This window comes from Cetorhinus maximus, chromosome 1 (assembly GCF_964194155.1).
Source record: "Cetorhinus maximus chromosome 1, sCetMax3.hap1.1, whole genome shotgun sequence".
Taxonomy (NCBI): Eukaryota; Metazoa; Chordata; class Chondrichthyes; order Lamniformes; family Cetorhinidae; genus Cetorhinus; species Cetorhinus maximus.
Genome location: NC_135879.1, coordinates 171822552 through 171838629, shown reverse-complemented (window position 1 = coordinate 171838629; position 16078 = coordinate 171822552). Strand labels below are relative to the sequence as shown.

General features: G+C 43.7%; 1 protein-coding gene across 3 annotated transcripts in view; it reads left to right on the top strand.

Moving 5' to 3' along the window:
* LOC144685460 (integrin alpha-2-like) overlaps positions 1–16078 on the top strand; it is a 171291-nt gene that overhangs the window by 68706 nt on the left and 86507 nt on the right. For 2 of the 3 annotated variants that reach the window (XM_078549998.1, XM_078549990.1), the window contains exon 3: positions 13347–13460. The exons of the other annotated variant lie outside the window; for it this stretch is intronic. In XM_078549998.1, coding sequence (XP_078406124.1) covers positions 13347–13460 — 114 coding nt within the window. The remainder of the gene's footprint in view (positions 1–13346; positions 13461–16078) is intronic. 3 annotated transcript variants of the gene reach the window in all.

Here is a 16078-nt window from a genome sequence, read left to right as displayed (position 1 = left end):
CTGCCGGGAAGAATAAGTTGCTTCACCTCTCTCTCACTGTAATGGAGAAGTTGATAGTGTTATGACCGGGATGGGAGGTGTGCACGAATTATCAAGCCCCACTCCTCCGCAGGCCGTACCATTAATTTATACATTTAATTTTCTCACTGAAATGGCCAATCGTGTATCTATACATCTAGAACCCAAAAGAAAAGAGACTCTGACCAGGCTTCTTTCAAAAACTCAGAATGATTAATTTATTTTAAAACAAAACCTCTTTTAATAAGTTGCAATACTGGTTAACACACAATGGTAATCGGGAAGTATAACTATCCATCTCTTCCTAAAGAATTCCCCCAGCACACACGCAAACACACAAACACAGATAAACAAACAACAAACAGATAGAGTCTCTCTGCAGAGATGGGTTTTGGAGAAAGGGCATTATAAAATAAAGAATAAAGTCCACAGGGTCTTGGCGTTGTCGACCTGGAGTTCTCTCATGTGCAAACAGGCCATTGGTCCTGGTGGATGCCTGGACGTTGTCACCACTGGTCTCAGCTTTGCAGGTCCAAGTGCAGACTGGTTACGCTCAGATGAGGGTTCTATGGCTATAGGTTGATAGCCACACACAACTTTAGGCAACGTAGAGAGAGGCAGTCAAGGTACCTTCCTTTCTCAGTTTGTTCTCCAATAAGAATTACCTTCAAAACAAGCAGGTTCACAACTTAAGATTTTTCTCTCTCTCCCATGTGACTACCTTTTTCAATCTCCCAGCTTTTCATTAAGTAAAGTGCTTTGCAGTTCAAACAAACAACCCCTCTCAAGTACCATATAGGTCAGCTGATTTCTTGGAAGAGGCCTGTTTGTTTACAGTTCCAAGGTGAATTTATGACCTTTTTAAAAAAATCCCAGGTTAGCATCCAGGTGGCCAGATCATGCCAGTTCTTTCCGTTTTATAAAAGAAACCTTCAGTTTTGAGAGATATGATTCTAACAATACAGAACATCACCGTCCTTCCCAATCCTTTTCCAGCACCTCAACAGTTTGGACTCTTTCATAAGATAGCGTCAGGTAGGTAGATATTCAATTTTCCAGTAGGACTGAAGTCTAATCACGTCTTCATCAACAAGTTGAAGTTGCCTGCTGTCCTCCTTTGAGATAGACGTCAAAGGTGACAGAGTGTGGCTCTACCCTGCTGGACCTGGTTTGGATCTCATTCAAAAGCACATCAGTGACATTTGACAAATTCCTGCCCGGTTTTCATGGGGTATTGGGCTATGAATGCTGTCCCTTGCTTGAGGCATGGACATGACATCAGCTGTAATCTTTTCTAACCTGGAAGGGGTGGGTTCCATTGCATTTTTCTTGCTGAGGACATCAGCATGTCCTGGAATCTGAATTGAGAGAGTCCAGCTGCCCAGCTGGTCTCTGTTTCTCCAAGCTTGCCGGATGTCTGTAGGAAGCTGAGTGGGTTATTGTCTGTAAACACTTCAAACTCTACACTAATTACAATGTCTCTGAACTTCTGAGAAATAGCTCACCTCAAAGCTAGCAGCTCAAGTTTCATGCTGGAATAATCTGCGTATTAGAACTGTATAACCATAGAAAGGTTATGGCACAGAAAGGGGCTATTCAGCCCATCGTGCCCGTGCCAGCCGAAAAATAAAAAATAAAAAACTAGCTGACCATTCTAATCCCACCTTGCAGCGCCCAGTCCAAAACCTTGCAGGTTACAGCACTTTGGGTGCAGATCCAGGTAGCTTTTAAATGAGTTGAAGGTTTCTGCCTCCACTACCAAACCAAACATTCACCACCTTTTGGGTGAAGGAGTTTTTCTTCATATCCCCTCTAATCCTCCTACCAATCACCTTAAATCTGTGAGACCTGATAGTTGACTTCTCCACTAGGGGAAACAGAACATCCATGTTTACTCCATCTAGGTCCCTCATAATCTTGTACACCTCAATCAGGTCACCCCTCAGCCTCCTCAGTTCCAAGGAAAACAACCCTAGCCTATCCAATCTTTCCTCATAGCTGCAATTTTCAAGCCCTGGGAACATTCTTGTAAATGTCCTCTGTACTCTCTCCACGGCAATTACGTCCTTCCTGTAATGTGGCGACCAGAATTGTACACAAAATTCCAACTGTGGCCTAACCAGTTACATCATTACGCCCCTACCTTTGTATTCTACACCTCGTCCAATAAAGGAAAGCATTCCATGTGTTTTCTTTACCACCTTATCCACCTGTTCTGCCACCATCAAGGACCTGTGGACATGCACTCCAATGTCTCTCACTTCCTGTACCCCCTCCCAATATCCTCCCATTTATTGCTTATTCCCTAGCTTTGTTTGGCCTCCCTAAATGCATTACATCACACTTCTCTGGGTTCAATTGCATCTGCCACTTTTCTGCCCACTCAACCAAATCATTGATATCATTCTGGAGGCAACAACTATCTTTTTCACTATCAACTACATGGTCATTTTTTGTGTTATCTGCAAAATTCCCAATCCTGCCAGCCATATTTAAGTCCAAATCATTAATATATACAACAAACAGCAGGGGACCCAACAGTGAGCCCTGTGGAATGCTACTGGAAACAGTTTTCCATTCACAAAAACATCCATCAAACCTTTGTTTCCTGTCGCTGAGCCAATTTTGGATCCAATTTGCCACTTTCCCCTGTGTCCCAAGGGCTTTTACTTTTCTGACCAGTCTGCCATGTGGGACTTTGTCAAATGCCATACTGAAATACACGTAGACAACATCTACTACACTACCCTCATCAACCCTCCTTGTTACTTCCTCAAAAAACTCGATTAAATTAGTAAGATACAACAAAACTATGATGACTATCTCTGATTAATCCGTTCATTTCTAAAATGTTTGGCCAATCCCTCACATCCTTTTTAATGTTGGTACAATGTTCACAGATCTCCAATCCTCTGGTACCTTACCTCTATCTAGTGAGATTTGGAAAATGATCCCCAGAGCATCCGTTATTTCCTCCCTGGCTGCCATTAACAGCCTGGGATACAATCCATCCAGCCCTGGCCATCTGGCCATTAGATTACAAAAGTAGGGAGGTCATGTTGGAGTTGTATAGAACCTTAGTGAGGCCACAGCTGGAATACTGTGTGCAGTTCTGGCTGCCACATTATAGGAAGGATGTGATTGTACTGGAGGGGGTGCAGAGGAGATTCACCAGGATGTTGCCTGGGATGAAAAATTTAAGTTATGAAGAGAGGTTGGATAGACTTGGGTTGTTTTCCTTGGAGCAGAGAAGACTGAGGGACCTGATTGAGGTGTACAAGATTATGAGGGACATGGACAGGATGGATAGGGAGCAGCTGTTCCCCTTAGTTGAAGGGTCAGTCACAAGGGGGCATAAGTTCAAGATGAGGGGCAGGAGGTTTAGGGGGGATGTGAGGAAAAACTTTTTTACCCAGAGGGTGGTGTTGGTCTGGAATGCGCTGCCTGAGAGGGTGGTGGAGGCGGGTTGCCTCACATCCTTTAAAAAGTACCTGGATGAGCACTTGGCACGTCATAACATTCAAGGCTATGGGCCAAGTGCTGGTAAATGGGATTAGGTAGGTAGATCAGGTGTTTCTCACGTGTCGGTGCAGACTCAATGGGCCGAAGGGCCTCTTCTGCACTGTGTGATTCTGTGATTCTGTGATTCTGTGGTCACTGATCTGGTTGGCACAGTGTCTTATTTGCTTTCTGGGAACACTAACGAGATACTTTGGCAGAGAAAACTCTCAGCCTGATTGTAACTGGCTTCAGTTTGTTTTCTGCTCTTTGCTCAGCAGAGACATTCGTATGTTGACTTTCTTCACAGCAGACCTTACAAAGCACTGCTGTTTGGGCCATTGTTTTGGTCATATATTTATATTTTTGAGAAACTTGACTATTCCCTCACAGTTCCAGTATCCTGCCAGGAAGACTCTCTTTCGTACAGAATGGCCAAAATTCAATCAATTTGGTGTTCTATCCTACAACGCTGCAGGTGTGTCCTTTTGGGCAAACTGTGTCCTCTTCTGCTTGATCAATGTGAAATCTTTATTGTGATGTTTGTACAGCTAGTGATGTATTAATTTGCATTTGGTAATATTTACCCACATCACCTGGCAAACATTTATCCTTTAACTAATAAAGATCCGGGTCATTTATTTCATTGCTGTATGTGGGATCTTGTTGTTTTCAAATTGGCTGTTGTATTTTCTACATTACAACAGTGAAAAAATATCAAAAGTATTTCATAGATTGTGAAGTGCTTTGGGCCATCCTGAGGTCATGAAAGGCACTATATAAATGCAAGTCCTTCTTTCTACATCTGCCATTCTCCAAGCAAAGGATTCCTTTGGCACCATCCAGTGGATAAAGTAGGTATCACATCAGCATTTGACAACAAAGGCTGGATATGTTGACTGTTGCTCATGAATGTTCAATCCCTTCTATAAAATGGATCACAGGGCACTACTCTGACAGTGGCACACCTAAAGGTGCAATGTCATGAGAATGTTGTGACCACAACATGGATGGGATTTCAATTCCTGAGTCGGAACACCAAAATCGCAATGAATTCTGGGTGCTGACACTGCACCAATGTGGAAAAGAGCATGTGCTGTTGTTTTGATATGCAAAGCACTCATATTGACCAGTAATCATGTTCATTGCCCAATTAGCACTGGCAGACATGAGAAAGAGGCAAGATCAAACCAGGAGCAGGCCCGTCTTAAAGAGCATGAGGCAGCCATTACTGAGGCTGCCATTTGTGCACAAAATAGAGGAATAGCCTGATCTTTGGGCAGGGAGGGCTCCGGTACTGCAATAGACAATAGGCCCATAAACTTCCCCAAAGGGGAAAGAGAGGATAACATCTTGGGCATAGATCTAGTCAGTTCTAACAGTGACAAAAGTTTCCATTTATATAAAAGCTTTAACGTGGAGAAGCCTATGAAACAGAGGTGTGAGGGAAAAATAAACACCAAGCCAAAGAAGGAGAGATAAGGAATGGTGGCTATAAAAAATGTCCACACTTTAAATATTAGCCTGTCCTTTATTTTCACAGATGCTAATAGACTTGCCAGTATGTTAGCAGAAAGTTCTGGTTTTATTTTGGTCTGTAATGAATCCGGTCTCTTCAGTGTACCTTGGCGATTTGCTGTTGCTACGAACTCTGCGTCATTTTTGCTCCCAACGCTGAGGGTCACCTCACAGTCTTCTCTTTTCGTTGTTGCCTTTTGCCTCTGTCCCACCATTGCAGATCACTGTCTGCTATGTCACTGCAGCCTCCTACATGTCGTGGTTCTGACGGCAAGTCGAAACCAACCTATGAAAGAGGAATCTAAAGCTGTCCCCTGAACAAGCTGACAGCAAGCTTGTTAATGGCCGTAAGAGGCTATTTAAGAAGTTTGGGTGGGTTGTTTCTTCCGGCTCCTGCTGGTACCTTCCGAAACCTGAGCATCCTGGCCTCACATCGGGAAACAAGCATGCTGGCCCAGAGGGCGGTTTTAAGCAGCCGCCTGCCCCCGAAGATGCCTTCTCAAACAATCCAAAATACCTCCCCTTGTTTTTAATATAAAGCATAATTCTAAAAATATCCTAAGAGCACGTTTCCTTTCTGCCACTGCTGCAATCAATTCTATTATGCATTAAGAAAGTACAGCAAAAAGCAGTAACTTGGAATTTTTGTTTATTCATTCACAAGGTGTGGGCTTCACTGGCTAGGCCAGCATTTATTGCCCATCCCTAATTGCCCTTGAGAAGGTGGTGGTGAGCTGCCTTTTTAAACCCCTGCAGTCCCTATGGTGTAGGTACACTCACAGCACTGTTAGGGAGGAAGTTCCAGGATTTTGACCCAGAAGCAGTGAAGGAACGGTGATACATTTCCAAGTCAGGATGGTGAGTGGCTTGGAGGGGAACTTCCAGTTGGTGGTATTCCCATCTATCTGCTGCCCTTGTCCTTCTAGATGGTAGAGGTCATGAGTTTCAAAGGTGCTGTCTAAGGAGGCTCGGTGAGTTCTTGCGTGCAGCTTGTAGATGGCACACACTGCTGCCACTGTACGTCAGTGGTGGAGAGAGTGAATGTTTGTAGATGGAGTGCCAATCAAGTAGGCTACTTTGTCCTGGATGGTGTCAATCAAGTTTCTTGAGGCTTTTTGGAGCTGCACTCATCCAGGCAAGTGGAGAGTATTCCATCACACTCTTGATTTGTGCCTTGTAGATGGTGGACTGGCTTTAGGGAGTCAGGAGGTGAGTTACTCGCCGCAGGATTCCTAGCCTCTGACCTGCTCTTGTAGTCGCAGTATTTATGTGGCTAGTCCAGTTCAGTTTCTGGTCAGTGGTAACCCCCAGGATGTTGATAGTGATAGGGTTAAAAGTTCAAGGCTATTTGGATGCATTGAGCATACAGGTGTAACACATTTACACCCAAACCTCCAGATTGTTTAAGCTACAGGATTGGTTTTTCTCCGCTGTTACATGTATCTCAGAGTGCAAATACAGAGGAAACTCAAGGCCTCAGTGTTCAAACCATGACAAGAACACAGTTACCCACTGCTGCACTGTATTACCAATTTATTCTTTGTGTACTGTCTGGCATCACTGTGGTAAATTCTCAAATTGGCATTATTTAGCACTAATTTGTGCCAATTTCATGTTTAGAGTTAAAAAGGGACAAAATAAGGTGTCTGGCAAAATTTAGAAGTCATATTGATCCACTTACTGTGACTAGATTGAGTGAAGGAGGGACAACGATTATGATGCAGAGAGATACATTCTAACATGCTTAACATTTCTTAAAGGAAATCATTATTAGAGGGAAGTGCTTTAAGATAAATGGTCTGGTGATTAAGTTGTGGGAGACTTTTATTGCTCCAAACCGCTGCTTGTAAACAGTATTTTTTTAATGAACAGCTTCCTAAGAGCGCGTGAGCTCAGCTGTCACTAGCCGAGTTCCGTCAGGGTCACCTTCATAAGCAACAATGGAACTCAGCTGTTCTCCAACAGTGATGGATATATAAGGCACTATACTAAGGGCGTCTACAGAACAGCTGTCTGGTGTAGGATTGTCAAACACAGCCTCCATTGTGGAAAAATGTTTGTAGGAGATGTAAGGGGTTAAGGATTTGAAACTGAAAGCATCTCTGCAAACCTTCTCATAGCAATAATCCTGCACATAAGACTTTAGCAAACAGAATCACCATGACCTGCCCAGTGGGCCAAATTGATCTGTAGCAATATAATGTTAATTGAATTAAATATGGTTTCCTGACATTTTGTCAAATGCTGTCAATCTGCTTTTGTTCAAAGACGAAGCCCATTAAATATTTATTGCAATTTTCCTTCTGGTACCTGATAACTCAGCCAAGTCACTGCTTTTAAGTAGAAGATTCCTATTTGGAATAAGGCCCATTAGCATTTTTCCAGTCATAATGTACAATTTGATTATTGTTTTGCTCTTGCATCACATCTGCTTGAACCTGATAAACAATTGACAGCACAAAGTTCAAGGCCTGAATTTCACATTGGCGTGCATGCCAAGTTGGCGGGAGCGGAAGCAGATGTGGAATCTGCTCCCAGCCGCAGATTTCACACTGGATGGCCAGTTAAGGTTCACCCAGCGTGAAGGTGCCCTCTCAATGGTTGGGAAGGGCCGGGTGGAGGCGGGAGCCTGTCAGGCGCCAGATCTAATGACGACCTGGCGAGTCCTTAAGGTTGGACTGGCAGGTCCATCAATGAGGTTAATTATTTTTTTAATGACCTTAACAGGCCATTGACAGTTCGGCTGCGCGCCCGCCAAACTGAAAATCTAAATGACATGGGGTGACGTCGGGACACATGCCCGTCGTATCCCCGCGTCATTTTACATGTCAGTGAGCAGGACCCGTCCCCACTCACCGACTGGAAAAACCTGCCCTAGGTGACAGATGCCACTCAACCAGATGCTATGGATCTCCCCTCAACTCCCCCTAGATGTTTGTTGCACCATGAGCTAACCAGTCTCACTGAACTCCATCTGTCACACAAGGGTTTCCAATTACCACTCTCCTAGACCTCGACTTGGAATCTTCTCCCAAACCGACACTTTCTCTCAGATGCCTTCTGCAGGGTTCACCTCCAGAGTTTTGAACTCTCCTTCTCATGTTCCTCTCCCTTGGGTCACCACATGCATTCAAGCTGTCTTCCATGCACTCTATCTCACCGACTCAGCCATCAACAGTACCACTGCTTCACATGCCCATACCAAAGAGTTACAGACCTTCTTGCCCCTTGCAAACTGTTCTCACTTTAAGTATGCTTTCTGCAGCTTTTGTCTCTTTAAATCTGAAGTTTGGAGCCTTTCTCTCTGCCCCTCACTCTTAATTCAGTTAACAGGACCTCTTTCAAGTTCCTGTCCTTCCTTTGACCAGAAGGTCTTCTTGGGACTTTCTCTTGTTCCACTCCCCTGGATTTTGGGGTCTTTCTTTAGCTTGAGACTTCCTACCTGACACTTCTAAGTTGTTTCTGCCTGGCAGCTATCCTCAGGAACTGCTGAACTCTAGCAGCTTCCAAAACAAGCTGCTGTTTTTCTTCTTCTGTGTGTCTGTGGGAGGGACATGCCTCTCTGGGCCCCTGTTGCTAGGCAACAGCCCATTTTTTCTACCCTTGTGTTGCTTAACTTCTTAAGTCATAACCTTTCATTAGAAATGCAAGCACCTTTTTAACGTGAAACTAAAACTCTATTTGACTTTTCTTAACACACAGATACAGAAATACAAGTCAAACTTAAACTTTAAAGCTAAAACTCATTCCTAACATCCACAAATAGCCAAGTAACTTACCTAAACAGTTTCTATTTCCTAACATCTTCCGTTTGGAGAAAGGAAAGCTTCACAAAAGGACTGAAAGTGCAAAATAGCTTGGAAAAGTCGATGACCAGAGAGACAGGTTTACAAGTGATTGCCGGTGCTAATATACAAAATACAACTGTTGGAATCCAGGCAAGTGGACAGTTTACAAAAGACCGTTCTAAACCTGTAAAAGAGTGGAACAATATAGTTCGTGGATTATGCAAAAGAATTGAGTGGTTGGAATGAACTATGAAACTCCACAGGGAAAATATAATTGACATTGTTCAAAAGGAAGTGGAAGAGACCTGTTAGAAATGGGATCTGGAGAAACAACAATATCATAAAAAGTTTAAATATCAGACCAAGCAGGAGTATAAAATCCTTTTGTATGAGCATAAAAAGCATCTCATTTGCACCCTTGAAATGGCAAAGAGAGATTTCCAACAGAGAAGAAATGAAATGTTAATGCACAAAAATGCCATTTTGACTTTGCTAAATTGAAATGAGAATTTACCACGTTTGAGTTCAGAAAATGAGCTTGAAGATGGAATTACGCCTACAGTACAATGGCCTTACATCCACCTCACACAAACTTAACATCATAAATCTCTAACAATAGCTTATTACATACTATACAAATAAATTTTCCACCTCATTTCACAATTGCACATCATATTGCACAATTACAAAAACGTACTTAAAGAAAGCCAATAAACATAACAGGAGTAGCAGAATTTGCACATCATAGTATTACCATAGTTCAACCCTTACATTTGTTTCCCCTCTCATCCCAGTTTTTAACTCAGCAAAGAATGTTTCATTTAAGTCCACAGCCCAATTGTCCTTTTCATTCACTGTAGGCGTAATTCCATCTTCAAGCTCATTTTCTGAACTCAAACGTGGTAAATTCTCATTTCAATTTAGCAAAGTCAAAATGGCATTTTTGTGCATTAACATTTCATTTCTTCTCTGTTGGAAATCTCTCTTTGCCATTTCAAGGGTGCAAATGAGATGCTTTTTATGCTCATACAAAAGGATTTTATACTCCTGCTTGGTCTGATATTTAAACTTTTTATGATATTGTTGTTTCTCCAGATCCCATTTCTAACAGGTCTCTTCCACTTCCTTTTGAACAATGTCAATTATATTTTCCCTGTGGAGTTTCATAGTTCATTCCAACCACTCAATTCTTTTGCATAATCCACGAACTATATTGTTCCACTCTTTTACAGGTTTAGAACGGTCTTTTGTAAACTGTCCACTTGCCTGGATTCCAACAGTTGTATTTTGTATATTAGCACCGGCAATCACTTGTAAACCTGTCTCTCTGGTCATCGACTTTTCCAAGCTATTTTGCACTTTCAGTCCTTTTTGCTGACAACTCTTGATTTCCAATTCTGAACGCACTTTCATTGTTTTCATATTGTCCATAACTAAGGTTGATACATCAGTAATTTTACTTGGATCAGTTCTTTGCACCTGTATGTTCTGAGGGAACACGGTTCACCTGTAATACTGCTACAGTTTTAACAACCATTTCCTTATCTGATGCAATCTTTCCTGAGGAAAGGTTGATGTAGCTGTCAACCTCAAATAAGCAACCAGCAGCAAACTTTCTCCTAAACTCCTCACTACTCACAATTTCAATGCTGCAGACCCATTTTATCCCACCTTTGGATGAGGTTTTGTTAAATGTGGGCTGCCCACCTGCGCGTTTTGCCTGTGCAACGAGCGCAAAATCGTGCGGGCATGTAAAACCGAGTGTAATTGCCTCTTTAATGGCCTTAAGTGGCACTTTAATTGTTGGCGGGTATGGCTCCATCACCCACACACACCTGCCAACCTGAAGATCGCTCATGTGTTGGACGACCTCGGGACACTCGCCTGACGTCATCTCGCGCTATTTCACATCCATTCAGGTCAGGCGTGTGCCCGCCCACGAGACGTAAAATTCTGGCCTAAGTCTTAATCTAAGCAGCATTTTTATAAATTGTTTCCTCTGTAAAGTACCTTGGGATATTTTTCTAAAATCACTATATAAATACAGGCTGTTCCTTTTAATCTCTTATGTCATGAAGACAGATTCTTCCGGAGAAAATAGGTTGAAACTTCCTTTTTTTCTGCACTCTTAATCCTCTGAAGACAGGTGATAAGGCCCAATTTTAGCCCCCAAACCCAATGAGACAGGATGGCATAGGGCTAAAATTCTAGCCGCGCGCTTCTCACCTCATTTAGATCATCTTCACCCCATCATCGTTTTAACAGGCACAGTTTGAGCAACCAATGAGTTCCTTGGCTCAGACAGACCAGGGACTCAGTGACATTCAAAAATCGAGGTTATTCAGGCCCTGAGAATGCTTAGTGAGCAGTCGAGTTTGAAGGTGGCTAAGGGTTCCTAATTAATTGCTGAGTTTAGCTCTCTGAACTCTGGGCCAGAATCTTCAGGTCGGCGAGCGGAGGTGGCCCTGCTCACCAACGCGTAAAATGACACGCGGTGATGTTGGGCGTGCGTCCCGACTTCACCACGCGTCATTCAGGTCTTCAGTTCGGCAGGCGCACCCGCCAAACTGTCAAAGGCCTATTAAGGCCATTTAAATTCCAATTAAAATAATTAACTGAGCTGCCCGTCCAACCTTAAGGTTAGCGGGCAGGCAAAGAGCCCAGGCGGCCTTCGCATTTATCACGAAACCACATCCATGGGTGGGATGAGGTTTTATGAAGGTTTTAAAACATTAACAAAATTTTTTAATAAAATTCATAGACATGTCCCAGCTCATGTGACAGTTTCACACAAGGGGACGTGTCATAAAAAAAATTTTTTTCTTTATTAAAATTTTTTAAAAGCTCTGAGTCTCAGGGAGATTTCTGTGCTCCTTCGCTTGCACACACAAAAGAGCGCAGGCCCCGACTCAGCCTACTCCCCCCCGCCCGCACAGGGAGTGCTCAGCCCTTCCGGGTGTGTGTCACGCTGGGCGGGCCTTAATCAGCCCACCCACATAAAATGGCGGCGCCCATGATCAGCTGCGAGCCTGCTCCCGCCCAACACCCCCCAAGGGGGAGAAAATTCTCCCCCTGATTTCTTAGCATGACCTTAAAGTGACGCTGTTATGTTTCATGGAACTGATCACCTGCCAAATTTGTTCCACAGCTTTCAGATTACACAACTTTTAAATGCACAGCATTGAAAAAGAATTTCCTCTCATTTCTAGTGAGATATTACAAAGCTAAAATGCAGAAAAATTGGGCACCAAAGCTATGTCCTTAATTTCAGCTAATCTTAGAACAAGTTAATGTTTACATTTGTTTTAGTTTGATTGCAATTTTTCAACCTTTAGCATGGTTATCAGCTTTTAAGGGCAGGAGTTCTAACCAGAGAAGTTAATTTATAAATGCTTGCTTATACTATTTTCCTGTTTACACTATTTTTACATAAGTGATCACTGTTTAAAATAAAGTAAAAATAGTGCACTCAAGAATGTAATGCACATGTTCCTAAATTAACACCACTTGGAATTTCTACCCTTGACATTTTCAAGGTGGCTACCTAATAGTGGTTAAATGCATTGATACTAAAAATCTATTGTGGCTCCCTCCATAAGTTCATCAGGAAAACAGGGAAGCCTCCACTGACTATCAGAGCCCCTGCCTTGCCCTGTGTGACATAGTCTAAGAAGACACTGGGCAGAATCTTGCCCTTGGATGGCGGGCGGGCCCCACCGGCTCGGTGGTGGGCGGGCAGCCGACCTCCGCCACTGAAACGGGGCCCGCCACCATTTTATGTGGCTGGACCAGGAGGGAAATCAGAAAGGCTCACATTGGGTTGGCAGGTTGACACATTCCCGCCCCTGGGCGATCTTGCCTGAGGGGAGGTGAACAATGGAAGTGGCTATTGCACCTGGGAGCAGTGGGTAGGCAATAATGATCAATTAGCAGCCTATTGAGAGTAATGGGAGGACAACACCAGGATCTTCCTGGCATCAGAGTTGCCTCTCGCTGAGTGGCAATCCCAGCAGTTCACTGAAGGGGCCCCAAAGACCAGGGCAGGCAAGGCCACTTCAATGGCTCCCGGAGCAATTTAGCCAGAGGAGTTTGCTTTCTGCTTCGAAAGGTCGACTGACTTCGGGCTTGATCAGTGTTAATTTTGTTGGATGCCTCTGATTGGACCCGCAGCCTCAGGAACTCACTCTCTGTGCTTCACTGGATGGGGATCCTGGAGGCAGCTAATTGGCATCCTCCAGGAAAATCTTACAGGCGAGTGGGTGTCACAGATCATCGGTAGCAAGATCCAAGTCTGTCCCCAGTGGATAATTATTTTCAAAGGAGGCAAGATTCCACCCACAGAGAGCTGTCAGCATCAGTGGAACTCTTTTTCATCTTGAGTTAGTGCCCATGGAGAATAGGCTAAAAGAAAATAAGCTAAATTCTGCTCACGTTGATTCAGATGAATATGAAGTGATATTGTGTAATTATTTTCTGAATCTCATGCTATTTTCAATTCAGTCACGTGTGCATTCCACACCACAGGTTGCTGGTCGGATCACCATGGAGTAGCTTTCCTGAGAATCGCATGGGAGATGTGTACAAATGTCCTGTCAGAGACAACAGTGGTACTTGTGAGAAACTCAACTTGGGAAGTAAGTGTGACCCCATAACACACGGGTAAAATGTCAAATTTACTGGTGACATATCTAAAAATTATGGCCTCCCTCACCACCCCTGGCTCAGTTTCATGCTGCATTGGAGCAAGGTTGCATGGAAAGCTGCCCATAATGTACGAACATAAGAAATAGGCAGAAGTAGGCCATTTGGCCCCTCGAGCCTGCTCCACCATTCAATAAGATCATGGCTGATCTGTTTGTGCCTTGAATGCCACATTCCCATCTACCCCCAATAACTTTTGATTTCCTTGCCTAACAAGAATCTATCTACCTCTGCCTTAAAAATATTCAGTGACCCCGCTTCCACCACCTTCTGAGGCAGAGAGTTCCAAAGTCGCACAACCCTCTGAGAGAAAAAATTTCTCCTCATCTCTGTCCTAAAAGGGCAACTCCTAATTTCAAAATAGTGCCCCCGAGTTCTGGACTCACCCACAAGAGGAAACATTCTTTCCATGTCCACCTTGTCGAGACCATTCAGGATCTTATATACTTCAATAAAGTCACCCCTCACTCTTCTAAACTCCAGTGGAAACAAGCCCAGTCTGTCCAACCTATCATCATAAGACAACCCACTCACTCCAGGTATCAATCCAGTAAACCTCCTCTGTACTGCCTCCAATGCATTTATATCCTTCCTCACCAATGCTCTGTATAACTGAAGTATAACATCCTTACTTTTATGTTCAATTCCTCTCGTAATAAAGGATAGCATTCCATTAGCCTTCTTAATTACTAGCTGTACCTGCGTACTAACTTTTTGTGACTCATGCACATCTCTCATATCATTTCTCTTTCAACCTACTTCTCAGTGCCTCCTAGCAGTGGATGGTAGTAAAGCCCATAGTATTTTCCAAATATATGCAAATTGGAGAAATACATCCTATACACCCTTTCAATGATTTGTGTCCTTTAAACAGTGGACATGGTGGGTGGGGGGACTGATTATTAGGTCCAGGGGTCCAAAGGCTGTTAATTTATTTTCTGGTATCTGGATCTCTGGAAATGTTCAGAGACTGTGACTTTGCACAGGTTGACGAGCAGGCGCCATTATTTGCCAAACAATTTAGCTTTGCCATTGTTGTTTCCATTCCCCCAGCATCTCAGGTTTGTTGCAGTTAATCTACACCCCCCAGGTAAAGGTTAGGTAGCCCACTTCCTATATTTAAATGACTCCATTGATAGTTCAACAAGGTATGCCCACATGGCAGGTAATGCTGCCTTTCCCCATGGGGATATTAGGACGAGACAGTTTTTTGGACTGTTTACTCATTCTCACTGGTTGCAGTTCTTATGGTTTGCTTTCATGTGGGTAATGTTGACTTTAGGCCATAGCATAAAGCGAGTCATATAAATTCAGCAACCAGTGAGAAATCTCCCCTGATATTACATAACGAGAAATGTACAATGAGGGGCTGAATCAATATCATTCATTTAACATGATCACCCAAAAGTCAAAATTACCCCCACATGTGACTGCTTTTACTGGCCCAAATCTTCCAGTCTGTAGGTGGTCAGAGACCGGACATCCCCTGGAAGATGTGGGACCCCTCGGAAGTCCCAACACAAGGATTCCATGGAAATTGATCAGGAAGTTTGAACTTCCAATTGGCAATTCCCCTTCTTCCTGGGACCCTTCGAAAATTGCCCCAATTCTGAGTTAAAGTCAGAGATTTCGGAAAGTTCCAACTTACTTATCTGCATAGTTACATAGGAAATGTTAAACAGGAAATAACCTAGTCTAAAACCTGGGTAACTCTGCAACTGACCCCCCAACCATTTACACTGACCCCCCAACTACCCCACTGAACCCCTACTATCCCTTGGCCCCATAACTCTACCCCCCAACCTGATCTGACCTGACTAGCCCCCAACTGAACCTGACTAGACCCACCACCCAGCTCCCCACCTGAACCCCCCAACCTGACTAGCTGCTGAACTGATCCTACCCAACCCGACTCTCCCCAACTTGACCTGACTACCCCTGACCCACGTACACACTCACCCACCTGCCACCCCAGCCACCAGCAACACTGCCACTCTATCCACCAACCACCCTACCCGCCTGCCATCCTTGCACCCCAAGCACCTGCTACCCTACCCCCTTACCCACCCAACCCCTTACCTACTTACCTTATCCACCCTGACCCTTTACCCACTTACCCTACCCACCCTACTGCCTTACCCACTGACGTTCTCTCCATAGCTGTTTTCAAAGCAGCTTTGGGACATTTGAACTCTTTACTTATGGGAATATGGTAGCTGGTGTCGTAAAAAGGGGAGTGTGGCATCTGTGCAGATTCTCTGCGCTGTTCCCTCCAAGGTTTGCTGCACTGGGTCCAATGTGAAGGATCCTCCACTGAAAGATCGCTCAGAAAAATCATAAGAAGTTAAAAAGCATTTTTGTGTCCGATCGGGGTTGGAAATAAGGTTTCTGATTCTGATCAGAAGATCTGGCCACTGTTTTTACTTTTATTCCTAGCTTCAGTTGTTTGCTGTCTTCTAAGTCTCTATCTGCCCCTCTGATTACCCCTTTCTGTATTTTCTTGAATTTACCATAGTAAGCCCCATCCCCATTTTAATATATAGAATTTTTGCAGA